This window comes from Heterocephalus glaber, unplaced genomic scaffold (assembly GCF_053883595.1).
Source record: "Heterocephalus glaber isolate CG9 unplaced genomic scaffold, H.glaber_assembly_v1.0 deba00001550, whole genome shotgun sequence".
In the NCBI taxonomy this organism is placed as follows: domain Eukaryota; kingdom Metazoa; phylum Chordata; class Mammalia; order Rodentia; family Bathyergidae; genus Heterocephalus; species Heterocephalus glaber.
The window spans coordinates 9,887,982-9,906,668 of NW_028258343.1; the positions used below are offsets into that span (position 1 = coordinate 9,887,982).

At 37.6% G+C, this 18,687-nt stretch overlaps 1 protein-coding gene across 17 annotated transcripts in view; it reads left to right on the forward strand.

The window, feature by feature from the left end:
• Positions 1–18,687, forward strand: part of Utrn (utrophin) — a 527,655-nt gene that overhangs the window by 281,147 nt on the left and 227,821 nt on the right. For all 17 annotated transcript variants that reach the window (XM_087190253.1, XM_087190252.1, XM_087190262.1 and 14 more), the window contains one exon: positions 5,918–6,107. In XM_087190253.1, the coding sequence (XP_087046379.1) occupies positions 5,918–6,107 (190 nt within the window). The remainder of the gene's footprint in view (positions 1–5,917; positions 6,108–18,687) is intronic.

The window sequence follows — 18,687 nt, forward strand, 5'->3', positions numbered from 1 at the left end:
ATCTTCTCCATTCATATAAAGTGTTTTTCCTGGAAGTATGGAGTACATGTCTTTGATCTGTTGAGAAGGTTCTGTTCTACTTCTAGTCTCCTGATAGCTTTTACCATGAACAGCTGGAGAATTTAGTCCAATACTTTTTCTCCAGCTACTGACAGGATCATATGGCTTTTTCTTTCTGCTTTAAATGTTTGATATATTTTATCATTTAAAATGTATATGAGCCTGCTGTTGTCATATAGGTAGGTTTTCTAGCTAGGAATATACTTTCTTTAATAGGTGCTATTCAAATTTTATATTTCCTCCAGAGTCAGTTTAATTAATTTGTCTTCCAAGGTACTTCTTAGAAGTTGTCCCATTTATTTAAAAAAAGATTTTTGTAATATGCTTCTATATTCTTTTAAATTCTGTAAAATCTGTGGCAATGTCTTGTAGATCTTGATATTGCAATTTTAAAAATGTATAATTGATATTGTATAATAGGAAGAAAAGGTCTAAAGGAGTAGGGGAAGTGGGAGGGGTAGGGGAAAAAAAAGAAGGGAAAAGAAAAAATATGAGAAAAGGAAAAAAATGGAAACAAAGTCTTTGCAATTAGGGAAAGGTGGAGGGGGTGAAGGGAGGGCAGGGGAAGGGGAAAAAAATAAGAACCAAGATACTCATGTAAAGGTACAAGATCCCAATGGTGAATGTGACTGTATTTTATACCTTAAATGTCCCAATAAACTTAATGGAAAAAAAAAAGAATTTACAATTTAAAAATCCTAGTTCCATTTAATATAAACTATTATAAATCTATCACCCATAGATGTTCTTAAGTCTTTTATGGGAAACTATATATATTTTTGTTCTGTATCATTTCTTGCACTAAAGAATCCTATAGTCTAATTCTTCTGTTTTGAATAAATATTACAATTTTGGCCAAAGTTACTCTTGTAAAGTGCAGATGTGATATATTTTAGGTTTTCAGCCTATCCTTATTCTTTGTGATTTATACATTAAAAAAAGATTTACAAAAATCTTCTCTGCCTTTGCCTCTTAGCCATGCATTTCCTAAAGTTAAAAAATAATTTCTTTTCCTGTAATAGTGCTCCTTTCCCTGTATTCCCTCATCATTTCTCAGGATTTCCTTCAGCTCTCTCCTGATCTTTTCTTGGGATGTAGAAGCCAGAACTGCTAAATATAAAATCTACATTGAGATTGTGGACTCATATGAGTTCAATGCTGCCAGTGATTTTAGGAACTGTCCACACTAATGCTTCCTAACCTCTTTGCTGTTTCACACTTCTCACATGTTCCCATCAGTAGCATTTCTTTTATAAGCAATGGCTTCATGAAGCTGAATTTGAAACCAAGGATGAGGTGAGATTGGAGGAACTCTTGCAGTTGGTTTCATAATCTCTGCAATGGATTATGTAGTTTTAAAATGACCCCTAGAGATTGTGAAATGCGTTTTTTACTGAGCAAGTCTGAGCTCCTTATTGTAAGGATGAAAAAACCCCATAAATTGGAGAGTTGAAATGATTTACCCTGAACCATATTGCTGGTAAATGACAGAGGTGGTGGAATTAGGTCCTTTTCTTCTGAGAGCAGTGTACAAATGGTATTAAAGGTAATTTATTGGCCTGTGTGGTTAGTGTGCATATATATTCCTGAGCATCTAATCATTTTTGTAAATTATGTGAAATTTCTTGAAAATGGAGAAAAGATTTTTGTAATATCCAGCATACCGTTTTGTAGCTTTGGATCTAATTTTCAAAAAATAAACTAGGGGCTGGAGAAAACTAGTTCAATTGGACTTTATTCTATTAGAAATTTTATATAAATTATATTAATTTCAAAATCATCATACAAATATCTCTACATATGTCATGATCATAATTATGGTCTCAATTTTTTTTACTTTTTCGGTGGTGGGGATTAAACCCAAGACCTTGTGTGTGTGTGTGCACTAGGCAAGTCTTCTAGCAATGAGCTATGACTCCAGTCCCTGATTTTAAATTTAAAGTGTCCGTTCATTGTAATAATATGAAGAGGATTTGGACTGCTATACATTGAGTTTAGTTTTCAGTGTTTTTCATTATCCTTATTAGTTGATTAAATTAATGATAAAAAATTTGATACTAGATATATGTGAAGTTGAAAAATTCTCCAGAACATTTATTATTGAATTGTACATTTTCATGATATAAGCAATAGTAATTTCCCAGTATTTCACCAAATTCATATATAAGATTGGGGAAATATTTATGGAGTATTTACCATATCTCGATAGGTTTATGTGCATATACTTCATTTTCTCCTTAAAATATCACTGCAAAGGAAGTGTTATTCCCTTTGTTATACTAGTTTATTCAGTGAATACTTTTTGAGCTGCTACTGTGTGTAGGCCCTGGGGTACCAGGGGCATTGATCATTCGGAAGCTTTCAACTGACCAAACAGTTGCTTGTAGCTATAACCAGAGGCACAATGAGGCAGGCAGCATAGTGGCCCCGAAAGGTGAGAAGAGTAACCTGGATATCTGGGTGGGCCCAGTCTTATTCCATTAATCCTTGAGAGTGGAGGAGGAGGAGAGGAGTGGGTCAGGAAGAGGTGTCATGAGGATTTCATCTCCTGTTGCTGCCTTTGTTGGTGGAACTAAGGATTATGGTGGCCACTTGAAGCTAGAATAGGCAAGGAAACAGATTCACCCCAAGAGCCTGCAGAAAAGAGTGTAGCTCTGCTGAAAATGTCATTTGATTTTACTAAAGACCTGTGTCAGACACTAACCTACAAAAGATAATAAATTTGTGTTACTTGAAGCCACTGAACTTGTGCTGATTTATTACAGCAGCCATGGCACAATAATGGCCATGGTAGGGAAACTCATGGGATGCTTTAGGAAAGTGTGGAAAGTGTTCACACCACTTTCTGTAGGGTCAGTAGAAGAAGAGGCTTTATTGAGGCTGGAGGCTAGAAGAGGGAAGAGAAGCAAAAGGTTAGAAGAACTGACATGGAAAACCATGGGCATGGCAGACACAGGGATCTTTGGAGGATTGCAGTTGGTTCATTTTTGTAGATAAATAATGCACGAGCCATGGGATGATGAGGTCATTGGAGTGGTGAGCAGGGTACCCAGGGTTGATAGCGAGGAGGTTTGAGGGGACGAGGCAGGCTTCTTGGGTTTTCATGGGTAAATAGTGGTGGAGCCTTCTGTTTCCTGATACAAAACTCCTGTTCCTCTCTACTGGTTGAGTGTAGGGAATTCCCTACCTCCACCCTGACAGTTCTTAGACATTTGCTTCCTTTCTCCTTGTCTAGGTATCCCTAGGGTTTAGAGAGCTCATCTGTAATGATCTACTTTGACATTAGCAGTTGCTGCATAACCTGTTACGGACATTTGGCTATTCTTAAATAATGCAGATTTTAATTATGAAAACTAAATACACCTGATTTTCCTGAATTTTCTAATAAGTTTAGATACTGATTGTTCTTAAAATAAAAATCGTCTGGTCACGGAGAATTAATTGCATGTGTGCACTTCTTTATTTGCTTTCTTGCACCTTTTTGACCCAGCATTTATTTTATTAATACTGTTTTCTGTTGATGTTTTAAAAGTTGAAAATATGGGCAGGGTTAGGGGAGGATAAGGTGACACTACCACCACCAACTGCCCATGTTCTGGTGCTTAAGTTTTAAGTTATAAAAATCAAAGAAATATGCTTATGATTTTTTTTTAAAAAACCCAAAGTACACTGAAAGGTTTATTACAAAATACAGGGTTTTTTTCGCTGTAATCATAGCAATCTTTCTCCCTAGGGACAACTACTGTATTAGTTTTTCTTTATATCATTTATACATTTCCATATTCTAAATAAAATGTGTAGGCAATTATCTTAATTCATTTACATTAGGCACTGTGTACTGTCATTCTGTTTTCATCAATATATAGGAAATAGCTTTCTTATGCCACTCTTCCCTTCCTTTCTTCGTTATTGAATTTTTAGGTAAATATTTAGTATTGACATTACTATTCATGTTCAAACATTGTGAATAGCCCAGTACTAAAGCTTACTATGATTTTGCTTCTGTTTGTTTTACCTGAAATTAATAATTGCCATGTTTCTATATGCCTAGTGTTCTTTGCTCCTATTGCTAATTCTTTTCACATTTTCACATGGCCTGACAGTAGAATTTTCTGCAAAGTCGATCACATTAAGCAGCCTGTCACTTCTAATACTTTTATTCCGGAGATGTCACTTCTGGAGACCCGCTTTCTAGGCCTGCCCAGTTATCCTACTGGGCATTTTCTTTGCTTTTCCCCAAGTGAGCAACCTGTTTCCTGGATTTCATATTTTTCCTTTTTTGGGTTATTTCCTCATTTTGTTTGAGCGTATCCTTTGTAAGTTTTTTCAAGTTAAAACAAGAATGCAGAGCAGTAAGAATGATGACAGCCCCCGCCTTCTCCAGTTTGAGTTCACAGTGTCTCTTCTGTGATCTCCTTTTGCCATGAGCATAAGAACCCTAGCTTCTCCTGGTGTTCAGCCTTTTTTTTTTTATCCCTCCCATGACTTCTACCTTCTTGATGTGCAGATTGAATTTTGTGGCGTTCATCTCCTATGAGCTTCTTAGAAAATAGTCTATGGGAGAAAAGTCTTAAAGACACATTATAAATAGGTCGTCATTATTCTATAAATACTTAATGGTAATACTGTAACAAGAACCCTGAGGAATGTGGAGAACCATTTCTGCCCATAGAAAAAGTGGATAAGAATCTATGTATTGTTAAAGTAAAATTTAGGTGTGAGACAAGATCATAATCCAAGGGCTTTTCAAGTACACCTGTGATTAATTTCTGTATAAAGAGAAGTACTGACCTTTTATGAACTTTGGACAAGGAAATCTAATTGGGGTGGAATTTTCTGGAAGAGTTGGTTTTTAATCATTAAAGAATTAGTAGGAATTTATTAAGTGGAGATGATATGAAGGATACTTTAATATGGATATAAAATTTTTATATGGACACAGTTTTAATAATCTAAAGAAGAAGAAGTACACCACTGTGACCTAAGCAGTATATGGGAGAAAACTAGAGGATAAAGTTCAGCAGTAAATTGTTGAGCCCACAAAGGACATTACATTGCACATGAGGTAATTTGAATTTATTTTGGAGGCAGTCAAACACTATTGGAGGTTTTTAAATAAGCAGATGCAGGGGCAAGGCTGATGACATCCCAGAATGTCCATTAAATCAAATCTTGTATTGATTGGCATTGTTTAAAGTTATGTTAAATTATCATTGTGGCAGTCTGGGGATGTAACCCCAGGCCCTGTGCATAGGAGAGTAGTAGGCAAGTGCGCTACAACTCAGCTGCATTCCCAGCACCCCCTCCACCCCTTTTGAGACAGAAACTTGCTAAGTGGCCTAGGTTGGCCTTGAACTTCCGGTCCTCTTGCCTCAGCCTCCTGAGTAGCTGGTATTACAGGCATGTGCTACCATATTTGACCTTAAATTATCTACTTAATCTTGGATATTTCTTCAGATTTTCCCCCTTTCTTGAATTCATGCAGTCTCTGATTGTATGAACATTTACTGATGCTGCCTCAGAGTGTTGGGCATTATACTAAGGCCTTGGCATAAATGTACAAGGGAGCAACTCAATGCACATAGTGAGATGGAAACTGTCATCTTATTATGTCACAGTATGGATGTGGTTTTGATAACATCTGTGTCTCTTCTGCCTTTGCACGATCCCCATGACTGCTTTGCTAAGGATGATTCTAGGTAGACACACATATAAGTAAATGTCCCAAGTGACATTTGGTGCTTGAAATCAAAGTCCCTTTGAGGCTGTCCACTACATTTTTCCACAGGACGTGTATGATGAGGAATGTCACCCTGGAAGTAATGGAGCCTGCTTGTCACATTGTTTTTTCTTGCAGCATCGCTGATAGACAGAGTGCCCTGGAGGCTGAGCTGAGGACAGTGCAGGCCTCACGCCGGGACCTGGACCACTTCCTGAAGTGGGTGCAGGAGGCAGAGGCCATGATGAATGTGCTGGCAGATGCCTCTCAGCGGGAAAATGCACTTCAGGATGTCATCCTGGCCCGGGAGCTCAGACAGCAGCTGCAGGTAAGTGCATGGGAAAGCACACCCAGCGTTTGTGTTTGTGCTGTGTCCTCTGGATCCATCTGTGTGCAAATGTCTTACCGTTAACAGGTGAGAATGCTGTTAACCTGATCTGCTAATGAAACCCATGCTCCCCTGTGAATAGTTGGTTTCTGCAAATAAGATCTATGAAATACTTTTACTTAGTACTGAGCGGAAAAAGTCTGTCTTGTTTTATGAAAGTAATAATTGTTTATTTTGAGACCGAATCTTAATGCTACTCTGTTTTCTGTCATTTGAAGCCTTATTACAGTTAGCTCTATTGAATTCTAAATTATAAGGACATTTTCCCTTAATATGAAGTTGTATCTTTCCCTATTTATTATAAATAATATAAAAGCCATACAAGCTCTATGACCCCATAGAGTTTACGACTCAGGTTATTAGGGTTGAACATATTTCTTGTGTGCCTGTCTTTAGGTTCGTAACTGTGATTGCATATGCAGTATGAGTTCAGATTTGTCTTCTTCTTCCCTTCAAACAAGTTTCTTAGAAATCTTATGAAGCACATCTGAATCTTCTTTTCTACCCCCAAGGACTACTTAGTGTCTGTGCCTTTGGACTTCCCAGGTTTGGGGCCTGGATTGGCTGGTTCTTTGCCATCATATCAGCCTTCTCACTTCGAGCTTAACTCAAAGCCTACTTCAGTGGAGAAGTCTCTGTGTCTCCACAGCTTTCTGTCTGATTCCCACTGTATGCCCTGTCACTGTCCTGTCAGTTCGACGATCCTCACCTCTGGTTTGCTGGTGGACATATATTCCCTTGTCATTGGATTTGGGTCTCCGCCTGTCCCACGCGCTTGCATGACTCTTCAAGGACTGAGGTTACGTTGTTCTATATTGTTGCCTACACAGTTCTCTGGGTTCAGATCTTAAATAAATACTGACTGCTTCTCTTGGACTCTAAATTCACCAGTTGACATTCCATGTTGATGAATGTTTGAATCCATTCTTTGGAATTCCTGAAATACCTAAAAGACTCTTTTTGTAACATGCCAAAAAATATGTGGATCTGGATAAAGAAGCTTTCTAAACCTACTCTTGTTCTAACCATTTCTAAGTTTGAAATCATTTTCATTTAAAAGGTGAAAACATCTTTAAAAAGAATCTTTTTTGAATAGGCTTGTGTGTAGTCTACATGCATGAAAACTGTTCTTTTACTGTTAGGTTTGTAAGACTGATGAAAATCTCTGTTTACTTATGTTGCTTCTTCTTATTTATGGCATAGTACATTTATGACTTGGGAGCGCAATGAGGGTAAACGTGTTCTTTTGTCTCACTCTGTGGAGTTTCTTAAGGTCACTGCCAATGTTAATTGAGGTAATATTTTGAGATCCTCTGGATTTTAGAGAGTTAATGAGGGCTCCCTATGGGGTAGATGGTAGAATATATTATTCTTTATGATTTAAACAACTGTAAAGACTGACCCGCAAATGCTCATCAGTATATAATTTATGAAATGGTGTTGATTTCAAGAAATACTTAGATTATGCACTTGAGTCGGTCATAGTTTATAGATAAAGAGCAAAGCAGGCTGGAAGTAAACTTTGGTAATGAATACTAGCAAACACAGAGCTACTTGAGTTTAACGATGTTTTCTGACACATTTTATTGGGAATATATTCTTACCACAACCCAAACTTCTTTCAATATTTAATGAATATTCAAACTGTTGGACAAGTAAATTTAAATAGAAATGTTGAGAATCTTTTAAATAAAAATAACTAAGCACAGACTTATCTCATGGCAAACAGCAACAAGAGAAAAGGCTGCTGATTTAAATCCTAAAAGTACTGTGTGTAATGATTGATTCTTAGAGATAATTTAACATTGCTAAAACAGTCTGCTTGGGTTCACATAAAGCATTAAAGAGGGCGTTTGCTAAGAGCCTTCTCAGATTCCTTTATCTGAAGATAAGCATGTGCATTTGCTTATGATTAGGATAGTTCACATTATGGTAGTTTGCATGAATTTTTCACTCTTCTGTGAAATGATCTTAATTTTTAAGCATTGTCGCCATTTTGTTAAAAAATATTCTACAGCTTTATTTTGAGTAACTTATAGGTGGATGATTATTAGAGACTTAGTAACTTTGGCTCTGTCTTTTTCTTTTCTTTTTATTTATTTTTTGTTTTGTTTTGTTTTTGAGGGGACAGGTTTTCCCTTTGTAATTTAGGCTGTCCTTGAACTCACCAACCCAGACTGGCCTTGAAGTCTCTGTGATCCTCCTGCCTCAACCTCCTGAGTGGCAGAATATTTCTGAGGCAAGGGAATTTTAATTTTCCTATGGGCTTTTATAGTAATTATTTGTGTGAGTGATGTAAAGTGGAAACTTGTTTGAAAATGGAAGATGAGTGTTGAAAATGAATACACAAATCACTTTAAATCATACAGTAAGTTTCCTGGTGGTGTGGTGGTGTAGTGGTGAGCACTCTATGTGTGCACAGTGTAAGAAGGGACAAGGACCTTGGTGTATTTGTGCTCCCTGCACAGGGGGCATCCACGGATGTGCTTAGCTGACACATCACTGTCTACATTTGCTTCACGTCTTGTGACAGCCAGATACAAGACCATGGGAATATTTTCTGAATATGAAATGTATTCTGGACTCAATTTAAAGTGAATTTTAGGTAAATTTTGATAAAGGACAGTTTGGAAGCTCAATGGAAGATGAAGATTAATTCCTGGGAGTGTGCTGTGCCAATGCCATTTCTGTTAAGGATGCAGAATAGTTTGGGTGTATGTATTTATGTTTCATTACTGCTGCAAGGCTATTACTTTTTACTCCTTGGCAGCAATCTTTTTGCAAGAAAAAGCCAATCCTGTGAAAGCTTGCAGGAGAGAAAAGCCCCTCGATTGCTTCAGCAGTCCAGATTACAGAGGGCCTGCCATGCCCTCCTGAATATTTTATAGTTTAACCTCCTGGTGATGGGGAGCAGTCTTAAAGGATATTAAGCCAGAGATTGATGCACTGAGATTCCTGTCCGATAGGAATTAGCTGACGGCAGGATAAGGAGTGGACTTGCACCAGGCAGGAGTGGCAGCAGAGAGATGTGTTGGGATACTCTGGAGGTCTGAGGAAGACCAGAAATGAGATACCAGCGAGGGCAGGGGCCCTAATGCCTGGGCAGTGCCAGAGAATAAGGGAGGGAGGGTGGTGAAGACCAGAGATGGCCAGGTGGGCTGGAGCCTGAGCCGAGGACCTTCCTGAGAGGAAGTAAGTGGGGGTGTGAAGGAAGGGAGGATTCCATTCTGACTCCACTGAAATGAGGCGTTGAGTACCAAGCAGAAGGAGACGCCTGGTATGCAGTTGTCACTGTGAATCTGTATTTAGGTGAGAGAATTTGGCACCAAACAAAGAAACTTATTAATTTACTAATTATTAATTTTGAGTGAGAACCTATTTCTTTTAACCAACCATTTTTTTTAACATTCAAATGCATTTATTTTAATTTGCATTCTACGGTATTCAGCCTTGTCTTGAACTTGCTATGTAGCCCAGACTGGCTTTGAACTCCTGGTGATCCTCCTAACTCAGCCTCCCTAGTGCTAGGATTACAAGCCCATGTCACTGCACCTGGCTAATTATATTTTTAATTTAAGCTTTGCATTTTAGCAGTGTGAATTAATTGAGATGCTCTTGTCGCAGGCGGAGACAGGTGGAGAGTCCCCGAAGTCCTGGGCCTGACTCTCCCTATGGCGCAGAAGGTTGTGGAAGAATCAGATAAGAGGCCAAAAACACAGAATCAATGTTGTACTTTTATTCAGCAAGCATGCAAGAGTACACCTTCCTTTTCTCAGCGAGACAGGCAGGGGTGCCCGAAACGGAGCCACCATTGCAGGGGGGCTCAAGATGCTGGCTTTATAGTAGTGGGGGCCTGTCCTCCCTCTGGGCTGATGGTGTCCCTACTTGATTGGTTAATGATCAAGTTAGCTCATTACTAGGGACAACAGGGAAGGGTCTTTTAGAAGGCCTTTTGCATCTTAGGGCCAAGGCATTTTTCCTTTGGATCTTAGCAAACCAAGCTTTGCAGAGTACAGTGTGAAGAGGTGCAACCGCAGACTGAGCTTTTCACAGGCGGTTAACCCTGTTCTGCCAGCTATCTGAACTCATCCAGTGGGGGTGTGTGTGTGTGTGTGTGTGTGTGTGTGTGTGTGTGTGTGGTGGGTCCCTCATCTCTCCCTGCCTACAGGTCTCTATCCCTACACTCTGATTCTTCGATGGATAAAATCTTAAGGTGTCGCAGCCTTTCTGTGGTGGTTTGATAAGTGCCTGATTTTGATCTGTAACAATTTGTGTTTTAGGATTATTACATTCTTGAATCTTATGTTGGTTTTCAGCCCAATTTTCAAGTTCATATTCTATAGCACATAGATTGCTTCTGATCTTTCCTTATACCCAGTCCCATACCCAGCACTGTTTGGAGCGGTAAAATAACAATGTATTGAAAAGTTCACCTTGTGGTTCTGAAATAGGAATTAGACAGGTTGATCATCCATAATCCAAAAATCTGAAATTTGAATGCTCCCAAATCTGAAGCTTTTTGAGTGCTGATGTGACACCGTGACACCTTACATGGAGAACTCTACACTATGAAAGTTCCCCATGCACACAATTATTAAAAATATTCTGTAAAATTGACTCAGACTATGTGTAAAGGGTGTGTATGAAACATAAATGAATTTTGTGTTTAGTCTCGGATGCCATCCCTAGGGTATCTCGTTATTTATATGCAAACTCTGTATTCCAAAATTAAAAAAAAACAAAACCCTGAAATTCAGAACAGTTCTTGTTCTAAACTTTTCAGATAAGGCAGACTCAACTTGCAACATATAGATATAGAACTAGAATATATATATATATTTTGGGGTAGTTTTTTTCCAACCTCCCAGCTAGCTGGGATTACAGGCATGTGCCACCATGCCTGGCTGTAATTTCCCAATTTTATAGCAACTTTATTGGCTATAATTCATTTTGGTTTTTTTAGTATACATAAAGATGTGCAGATCATCACCAAACTCAACTTAGAACATTTTCATCACCTCAAAAAAGCCATTAGCCATTAAACCTCCACTCCCAAGTTTGTATCCCTTCCACTATAAGTAATCAATAATCTGTTCCAATTTGCCTTGGATCTTAATATTTTAAATTTCATTCATTGACTAGTGCTTTGCTTTGGGCTTCAACTATCTAGAGTGACACTGTCAGCCTCACCAGAGGGAGGCAGTATAGGTTCTCAGTAGAGAGCTGCAGAAAACAACCTGAAAGCAGAAGCCCATGAACACCCTTGGCAGATACAACTCTGTATGAGCCCATGTAGACTTTGAATCATGCTAACATGAAGGATGGAGGAGTCAGATGGAGGAAGTAAGAAAAGAGAAAAATGCTGGGAAGTCCTGCATCTCCTTTGAAGAATCATGGCAACGTCAGAGAGGTGAAACGCAGCTTTACCCAGGTTCTTGGTTTGAGCAGGACCCTGGTAACAGAGCCGACTGGCTTCTATTTCTGGCTATGCTCTTTGACCCAGGCGTTTAATCAATCTGGGTTTTCCTGCTCATCTCTTCATGGCACTTTACCCCAATTGATATTGTAATTGTATTCAAGCTGCAGCAGAAAATTTGTCACAAATATGTATATACACACATTAAAAACCAAAAATTCTGGGTCTTTATATGCTATAAATATGGTCTTATATTTCTTATTCATAAAATTAAAACAGCTTTATGACAAATAAAATGAGATCATGAAGATGCTGTCTAAGGGGAAATGCAAGAATTTGGAATGTTTACTAATCAATTACAGACTTTGCTTTTTATTAACTTTGCTGTTTCATTAGATGCGTCCTTGCCTATTCAGTTTATGATGGGGGCTTTCCTCCTGGCTCATTGGATGCCCGCGAATTTAGGGTATCTTAGGTAAAGCCACACACCTTCTGCAGACATGTTTTATTTTGTTTTGTTTTAGATGGTTTTGTGCTGAGACCTGCCTGGAAGTGATTTATTAGCGTTAGGGTATGGGCTGCAGTCCTTAGAGTCCTATCCTGCTCGCCCTGAGATTTCTAACAGGATCTATTATTCACCCCTTCCCGAAGCAGGGGCAGAGGCAGGGCTGTGCTTAGCCTAGGGGCGCATGCATCCCTCTTCAGAGTGCGGGGTAAATGGAGCTCAGTCTCCTCCTGTAAGCCAGCTACCGGGTGTGCACCGAGGTAGCGACGATATGTTGCATCTCCCTTCCTAGGGGATGCCTGCGTTGTCTCTGCAGCTTTAATGTTTCACTCTTTGGCGACAGGGCGCACTCCTCTCCCGCAGCCAGCAGCACTTGGCTGTCAGACAACTTGCTTCATTCTGGCCGTGCTGGGCTGAGCCGGTCCGACTGTGAGAGTCTGCCTGGGGCTGTCTGGGTGGCGTTTGTGGGGTTTTTCTTCCCTCAATTGAGAAGTTAAAGGAATACCAGCCTCCTTTTCTGTAGAACCTAAAGCCCTGTATCTTTTCAAATGAATTCCTGGAAACGAGCATGCTCAGAGAACTGGCAAATCATTGTCCAGTGACCGGGAGGAAATGATCGTTGCTCTTCATTTATAATGCAAATTCTGAGGTGTCTCCAGAAGTGTGGTAAACTTAAAATGATGGCTGTGGTGAGAACGTCTCTGCAGAAAGTTGTGGTTTTGTTGCATCGTTTACAAAGGATGGCAGTTTCTTCTCCTCGCTATCAGAAGCTCTGTAAGGTAACTGAATGATTGAAAATAAGAATCTCGGGTGTCTGAAAATTTGGCTGTTTCTTGGGCTCGAAAAACTAATCTTTCCAGTTCTTATCAGGAGAAGATTCTCTTTTTTAGTAATTGAATGTAAAAGCTGTGAAAGTGAATTGCTTACTTAAATTTTGAGAATCTGAAACAAGTAATTGTTTGAGGACATGTTTTATTTTGCAGTTGACACAACAACCCAGCCTTCCGAGATTAGCTAGTGAATCTGCTAAGGAAAAATACAGCAAAACTACATTCACCAAGACCTGTTACCTCTGTGATACTTGGCAATTTCTTAATATTGAGAGGCACATTAATCTTATGTATACTTCAGTAAAATTAAAAGAAGAGCTTAAGATAATCTTTCAGCAGGTTACTTAAAAATGTCTTTTTATAGCTGTTTCCTGAATTTAAAAAAATCAATTTAAAAATGGGCTTTATCCCATCGTAAAACATCCTCTAGATTCTTGGACTTGCCATATATTATAGCTAAGCTTCAAGTACTTGATCTGATTTGGACAGGTGGATTAAGCAGAGTTTTTGGAGACAACTTGTTTGACAGTTGTAAGTTTCAAATACTTTGTCAGTCGTTCTCAACATGCATCACTGAATAAGGTCCTGTGTTTTTACAGTTAGCTATTGTATTTTTCATCATAGTTCTATGTTATTTAAACTATTCTCACACTGTTCTTACTTTTGCTGACTACGGGGCAATTTGACTTAAAGGGAGAGAATTATAAGTGGAATGTCAAAGCGAATCATGTATTGCCACAGTTTGTACCCTTCTTTCCTGTCATATTCTTAGTGTCCTGCTCCAGAATGTGTCATGCTCCTTTGGTTCCTGGAAAAACTCATTTGTAACTGGGAAAACTGCCTCTAAGACAGTATCATCTTTCTGATGACATAAAATATGATGTGTCTAAGCACCTAGACTGTGTTTATTTGGCAGTGGATTGGGAGGAAAGCAGTATTCTGTTAATTTTATCATATTAGATTTTTTTTTACAGTTTGGCCAATTAAATTTATTTCTGTCTGGAAGTTTTTTTTTAAGTTTTAGGAAATGAAGGTAATGGGACATTTTCAGAAATACTTAGAAGTGTTTTCATTTGTATAAGAAATTAATTAAAATATAATACAACATATTAATTCACTTCTAAAAGTTCCTAAAACTACTTCAATGTGTTGCATTTCATTCTGTTCAAAGAATAATGGTATTCTGGTAAATCATTTGCTTTTCATGAAAAGGCAGTTTTGATAAAAAAGGAAAACTTATTTTCTAATACATGTTATTTATTTTTTTAAAACTGCTAGGTCATTTTTCTCATCTGTTTGTATGAGGGCTTTTACAAAACCAGAGATTTTTTTCAAGTAATATAATCAAGAGGTCTAGGTATGAAAGAAGTCAGTACTGGAGGAAGTTGAAAATTAGTACCATAATCTGACCCCAAGTAAGCATGAGTTAAATGACTCATGTCATTGATGACTTAACTCCCATGAAAGTATTCTTTTGGAAGACTTCTTGAGACTTCTGATTTCCTGAAGGTACCATTAAAATGTAAATGTTTAGAATAAATGCCGTTTTTCATTTAGGAAATGGGTAATGTTTGGAGTTGAAATGTTATCGTCCACATATTCTCTTCACACACGCAAAGTTAACAACTGCCCAGATAATGCCATGAGAAATGAACAATTCCAGTACCTACCAGCAGATGTCAATGTAAGGCAGTGATATATGAGATTTTGGCTAAATAACTGGGAATCCAGATTAGGAAACGGCACAATTTGCATGAAATAAATGAACTAGTAATGGGGATATTTTATTTTCATGGTTATATTTTAAAAACTGATCTTAGTTATTGAACTATATTAACTCATATGGTATATCTATGCCTATATACATATTTTAATTGCAGACTTAAATATTAATTGACAGCTTCCATTTCAAATAATGACAGAGATATCAATCCCACTTGAAATACTTGATTGTATTTTAATCCTCAGTAGTTTCTGTGTGCTACCAAAAAGTTAAATAAATTGATATTTATTTACTTGAAGACAGTATGAATTTTGTTGCCCTTAAGTTGTAAAAATTATCATATCTTTATCTCTCCCTATACCTTCTACGCTCTCTGAATTTAGTTTCTTAGAAAGGAAATGGTATAAATTTCAGTGTTTAGCCATAACAATATAGAGGCAGTCTATTGTAAATACATTTGCAGTGTGAGATGAATGAGAACAATATTATGTAATCTAAGGGAAACTTGACTATTTAAATTCATTTCAAAATCCAATTGTCTGTTAGTATTTGCACCCCTCTTAAATTCCTTTGTAGTATCTCTCTTTTTTACATAATATTTGGAATCTCAGTCATGTATCAAACTTTTCCTCAGTGCCATTCCATCTTTCTGTTTTTTTAATACTTCTTCTGATGGTGAGGGAATAGTTTATGTGCTACGCAACTGGAGATGCATGCAGAATATTCTCTTTTTCTGTTTGTTTTTTCCTGCCTGTTTCAAAGAGGAGGAGGGAAAGAAATGACAATACAGTCTGGTAATTCATAGTTCTGAGTTGAAATATGCTCCCCCCAATCTATTTACAGATTCACTTGTATTTTTTTGCCTTTAAAAATATTTCTTCCTGGTTATACATGGCCTCAGGCAAGAAACAGAAATGCAAGTGCTGCTTACTTGCAAGTATAATCAGCAGCACTGAAATTGCCCCAATGACCTAAAATCACCCTATACTAAATGCTAATTTTTCCAGATTTGGTTTAAATTGCTTAGTTTTTTTAAAATATTGACTATAAATTTTTTCTACTCTTATAGACCATAGAAAAAGGAAAGCTGAATATAAGTGACTTAGAAAGTAATACTGACTTTGTTTTCATTGTTATGTGATTATTTTAGGGGGCTTTATATCATTAAATCTTTGGATTAATAGCTGATTGATGTTGAGTTGGAACAGAATTACATTGGTCCTCCCTTTTATCTTAGTGCCAATTTTCTTAAAATATTTAATAATTGAGGACATAGATAAAAGCAGCTTTTTATAAAATAGACCAGTGTATGAATCATTGTAGAAAAATGAGAAAAATTTAAAAATGATTAGTGTTGTAAATTGAGTTCTTTATGATTTAAACATTTATATTTTTTGACTTGAATACAATAATTTTGATTTGCCTCCATGTGTGAAAATTACTATAGCTTAAGTGATTTTTGTCTCTGAACTCTTTTAAGTTGTCATGTTAGCAAAAATATTTTAAACGAATAGCTGTGTATATATATATTCACTTAAAATGATACACACATGCCATCGCAAAATCATATATTAAATATCAGTAGAATCTAATTGTTCTTGTTTTCCACTCTTGTGTTCTTGCACCCACAATTGGCCTTTTTCTGTGTGGTGTGCACACCTTTTGTGATCACTGCTTTACACAGGGGGATTGGCTATGTTTGTCCTTGCCTGGGTGGGTGGGGTGCAGACTTTGAGAACGGTGATGACCTCAGAGACATCCCCAGATGTCCTCGTCTCCTGTTGTATTAGCGCAGCTGCCTCTGAGTATTGTTTGAACAGTAGAGAGAGACCAGAAGTTTCCATCCAGCAAGTCAGAATTGACTGTTGGGGTGTGTGTGTGTGTGTGTGTGTGTGTGTGTGTTTTCACATATGTGGACAACATGAAACTGTGTGAATGGCTGTAATGCCAAGGGATAACAGCGCATGTCCCCAAATGCCCATCAGTCCCTCGCCAGGTTTTCAGGTGAAGTAAGTTCACATACTATTTTTCATCTACGTGTGTCGTTAAAGGTTCTTCAGAGGTAGCTAAGGTTAAATACGTCCTTTTCAAAGAATGCCGGATGGAATGGTGCACTTGTTTGGGTTTGTGTGCATGTTAGTAACACAGCTTGATGAGGTCAAGTTGGGGAAATTGACACCTGTATTTAACATGTCTTGATCATTTTCTACCCCTTATCCTCCTCTTCCTTTCATTCACCCTTCCACTGGCCCCTTTCCCCATGGCCAAAAATCTACAATCTACTTTCCTGTCATCTCCATCCTTCTCTCCCACCCTTCCTCCCTGCCTCTCTTTCCTTCCTTCCTTTTATCTATCTGTCTTTCTGTCTATCTATCTGTCTATATCTGGTTTCTCAAATAAGAGAAAACATTTTACATTTAACTTTCTGAATCTCACTTATTTCACTTAACATGATGGCCTGTAGTTACATCCATTTTCCTGCAAATGACATGATTTTGGAACGGTGTGCTTTTTAAAAGTTAAAATTATTTATATATTTTTCCTGCAGAACATTCTCTCACCTTTTATTCAGGTGGAGATCTCTGTTCATCCTTGGATAATTAAATCCTGCAGTAGATAATTAAATCCATAGCAGTAGAGCTTCACTTTATCATGACTGAATATGGAGATTTTTATATTTCAAGATTACAGGTTCCCTCAGTTTTTCTCCATAATCAAATCACACATATTGTTTGAACCATAGGAAAATCAGAATGATGGCCATCTCTCTTGGAGGTAGAATTCCCACTTGATCATATGAAGCATTGACCCTTCTTAGTTTCATGAGAAACTCTTGGTCTGATTACTTTGGATAATTTGTGAAGGGTGAGATTTAATGGAGAAAAATAGCATATGTCAAAGGATTTGCCCTCCTCCGACCCATTCTGTGATGCCGTGAGGTGTGGTACAACAGAGTTGGATGCACACTTGGCAGGTTGCTTCCTTTACTGCTTCTCTTCTCCAGCTCACTCCCAGCAGGTCTAGATGTCACACAGAATGAAGAGGGGTCAAGAAGAGAACACCTTTGTCCCTACCTGTTGCTGTCTGATAGTTTTTTGTGCCTTCTGAAGCTAACAGCACTATTTTAGATGGCTCCCTACTTTCTCTTTTATTGTGGCTTCCCCACTGAATGTATATATCAAATTTATTTTTAAGTTATCTCTCTAACTAACATGTGGTTAATCAGATAGCTCAAGCTATCAAAGACCTTTAGCTAAAATCAGTGTAATTAGATCTGATGTAATGCTTTGTCATATAATTAAAAATAACATTCTACATGATTACATGCTATATAGCTTTTTAATCTAATAGCCAAAATATCATAATTTGTCTGAATCTAGAAGTGAGATACTAGAATTGTACTATAAATCAGGATCAAAGTCCTCAGAGAGATCTGGGGTAGCACTATGGATATGGATAAAAGGCCTCCTTAATTTTTCAAGTATTATTTAATAATTATGAATTAAAAAGAGGTTGATGAATTGTGTTTTCCTAGGGGTGAAGTTTATTAAATTTCAGATGGAAATTTCCAAGCAGTGTGTAGTGCATAGTGCTGGATATTGAACCCATACGCATTAACTATTCATCCTCTTACTCTTGACTGAGCACTGCCAGTTTCTCTTAGTAGAGTTGGTAGTTTATTTTTAGCTCTCTAAATTAGCCAATTAGTAGAGCTCCTACCTGAGAGACAGAGGAATATAGAAAATTTTAGTTCCATTGTAGGTTTCTCAGTTTCACAAAGTTTATTTCTGACTAAGGTAAACGAGTCCAAATAATTGGAACTGGAAAGGACATGTAATGCACAAAAGCGTTCTCTTTTTCAGTTTTCTTCCTGTAGTTTGTTCAGTTCTGTGGAATACTAGGAAGATTAATTTATAACAAAGCTCACTTATAAAAGCAGACAGTGCTTTTTAGTACTTAATAAATGATAGGTCGATATGAAAGTATGGCTTGATAAAGCTTGAACAAAATTTTGAAAAATCATGAAATGAAGGTGTTGAACTGTT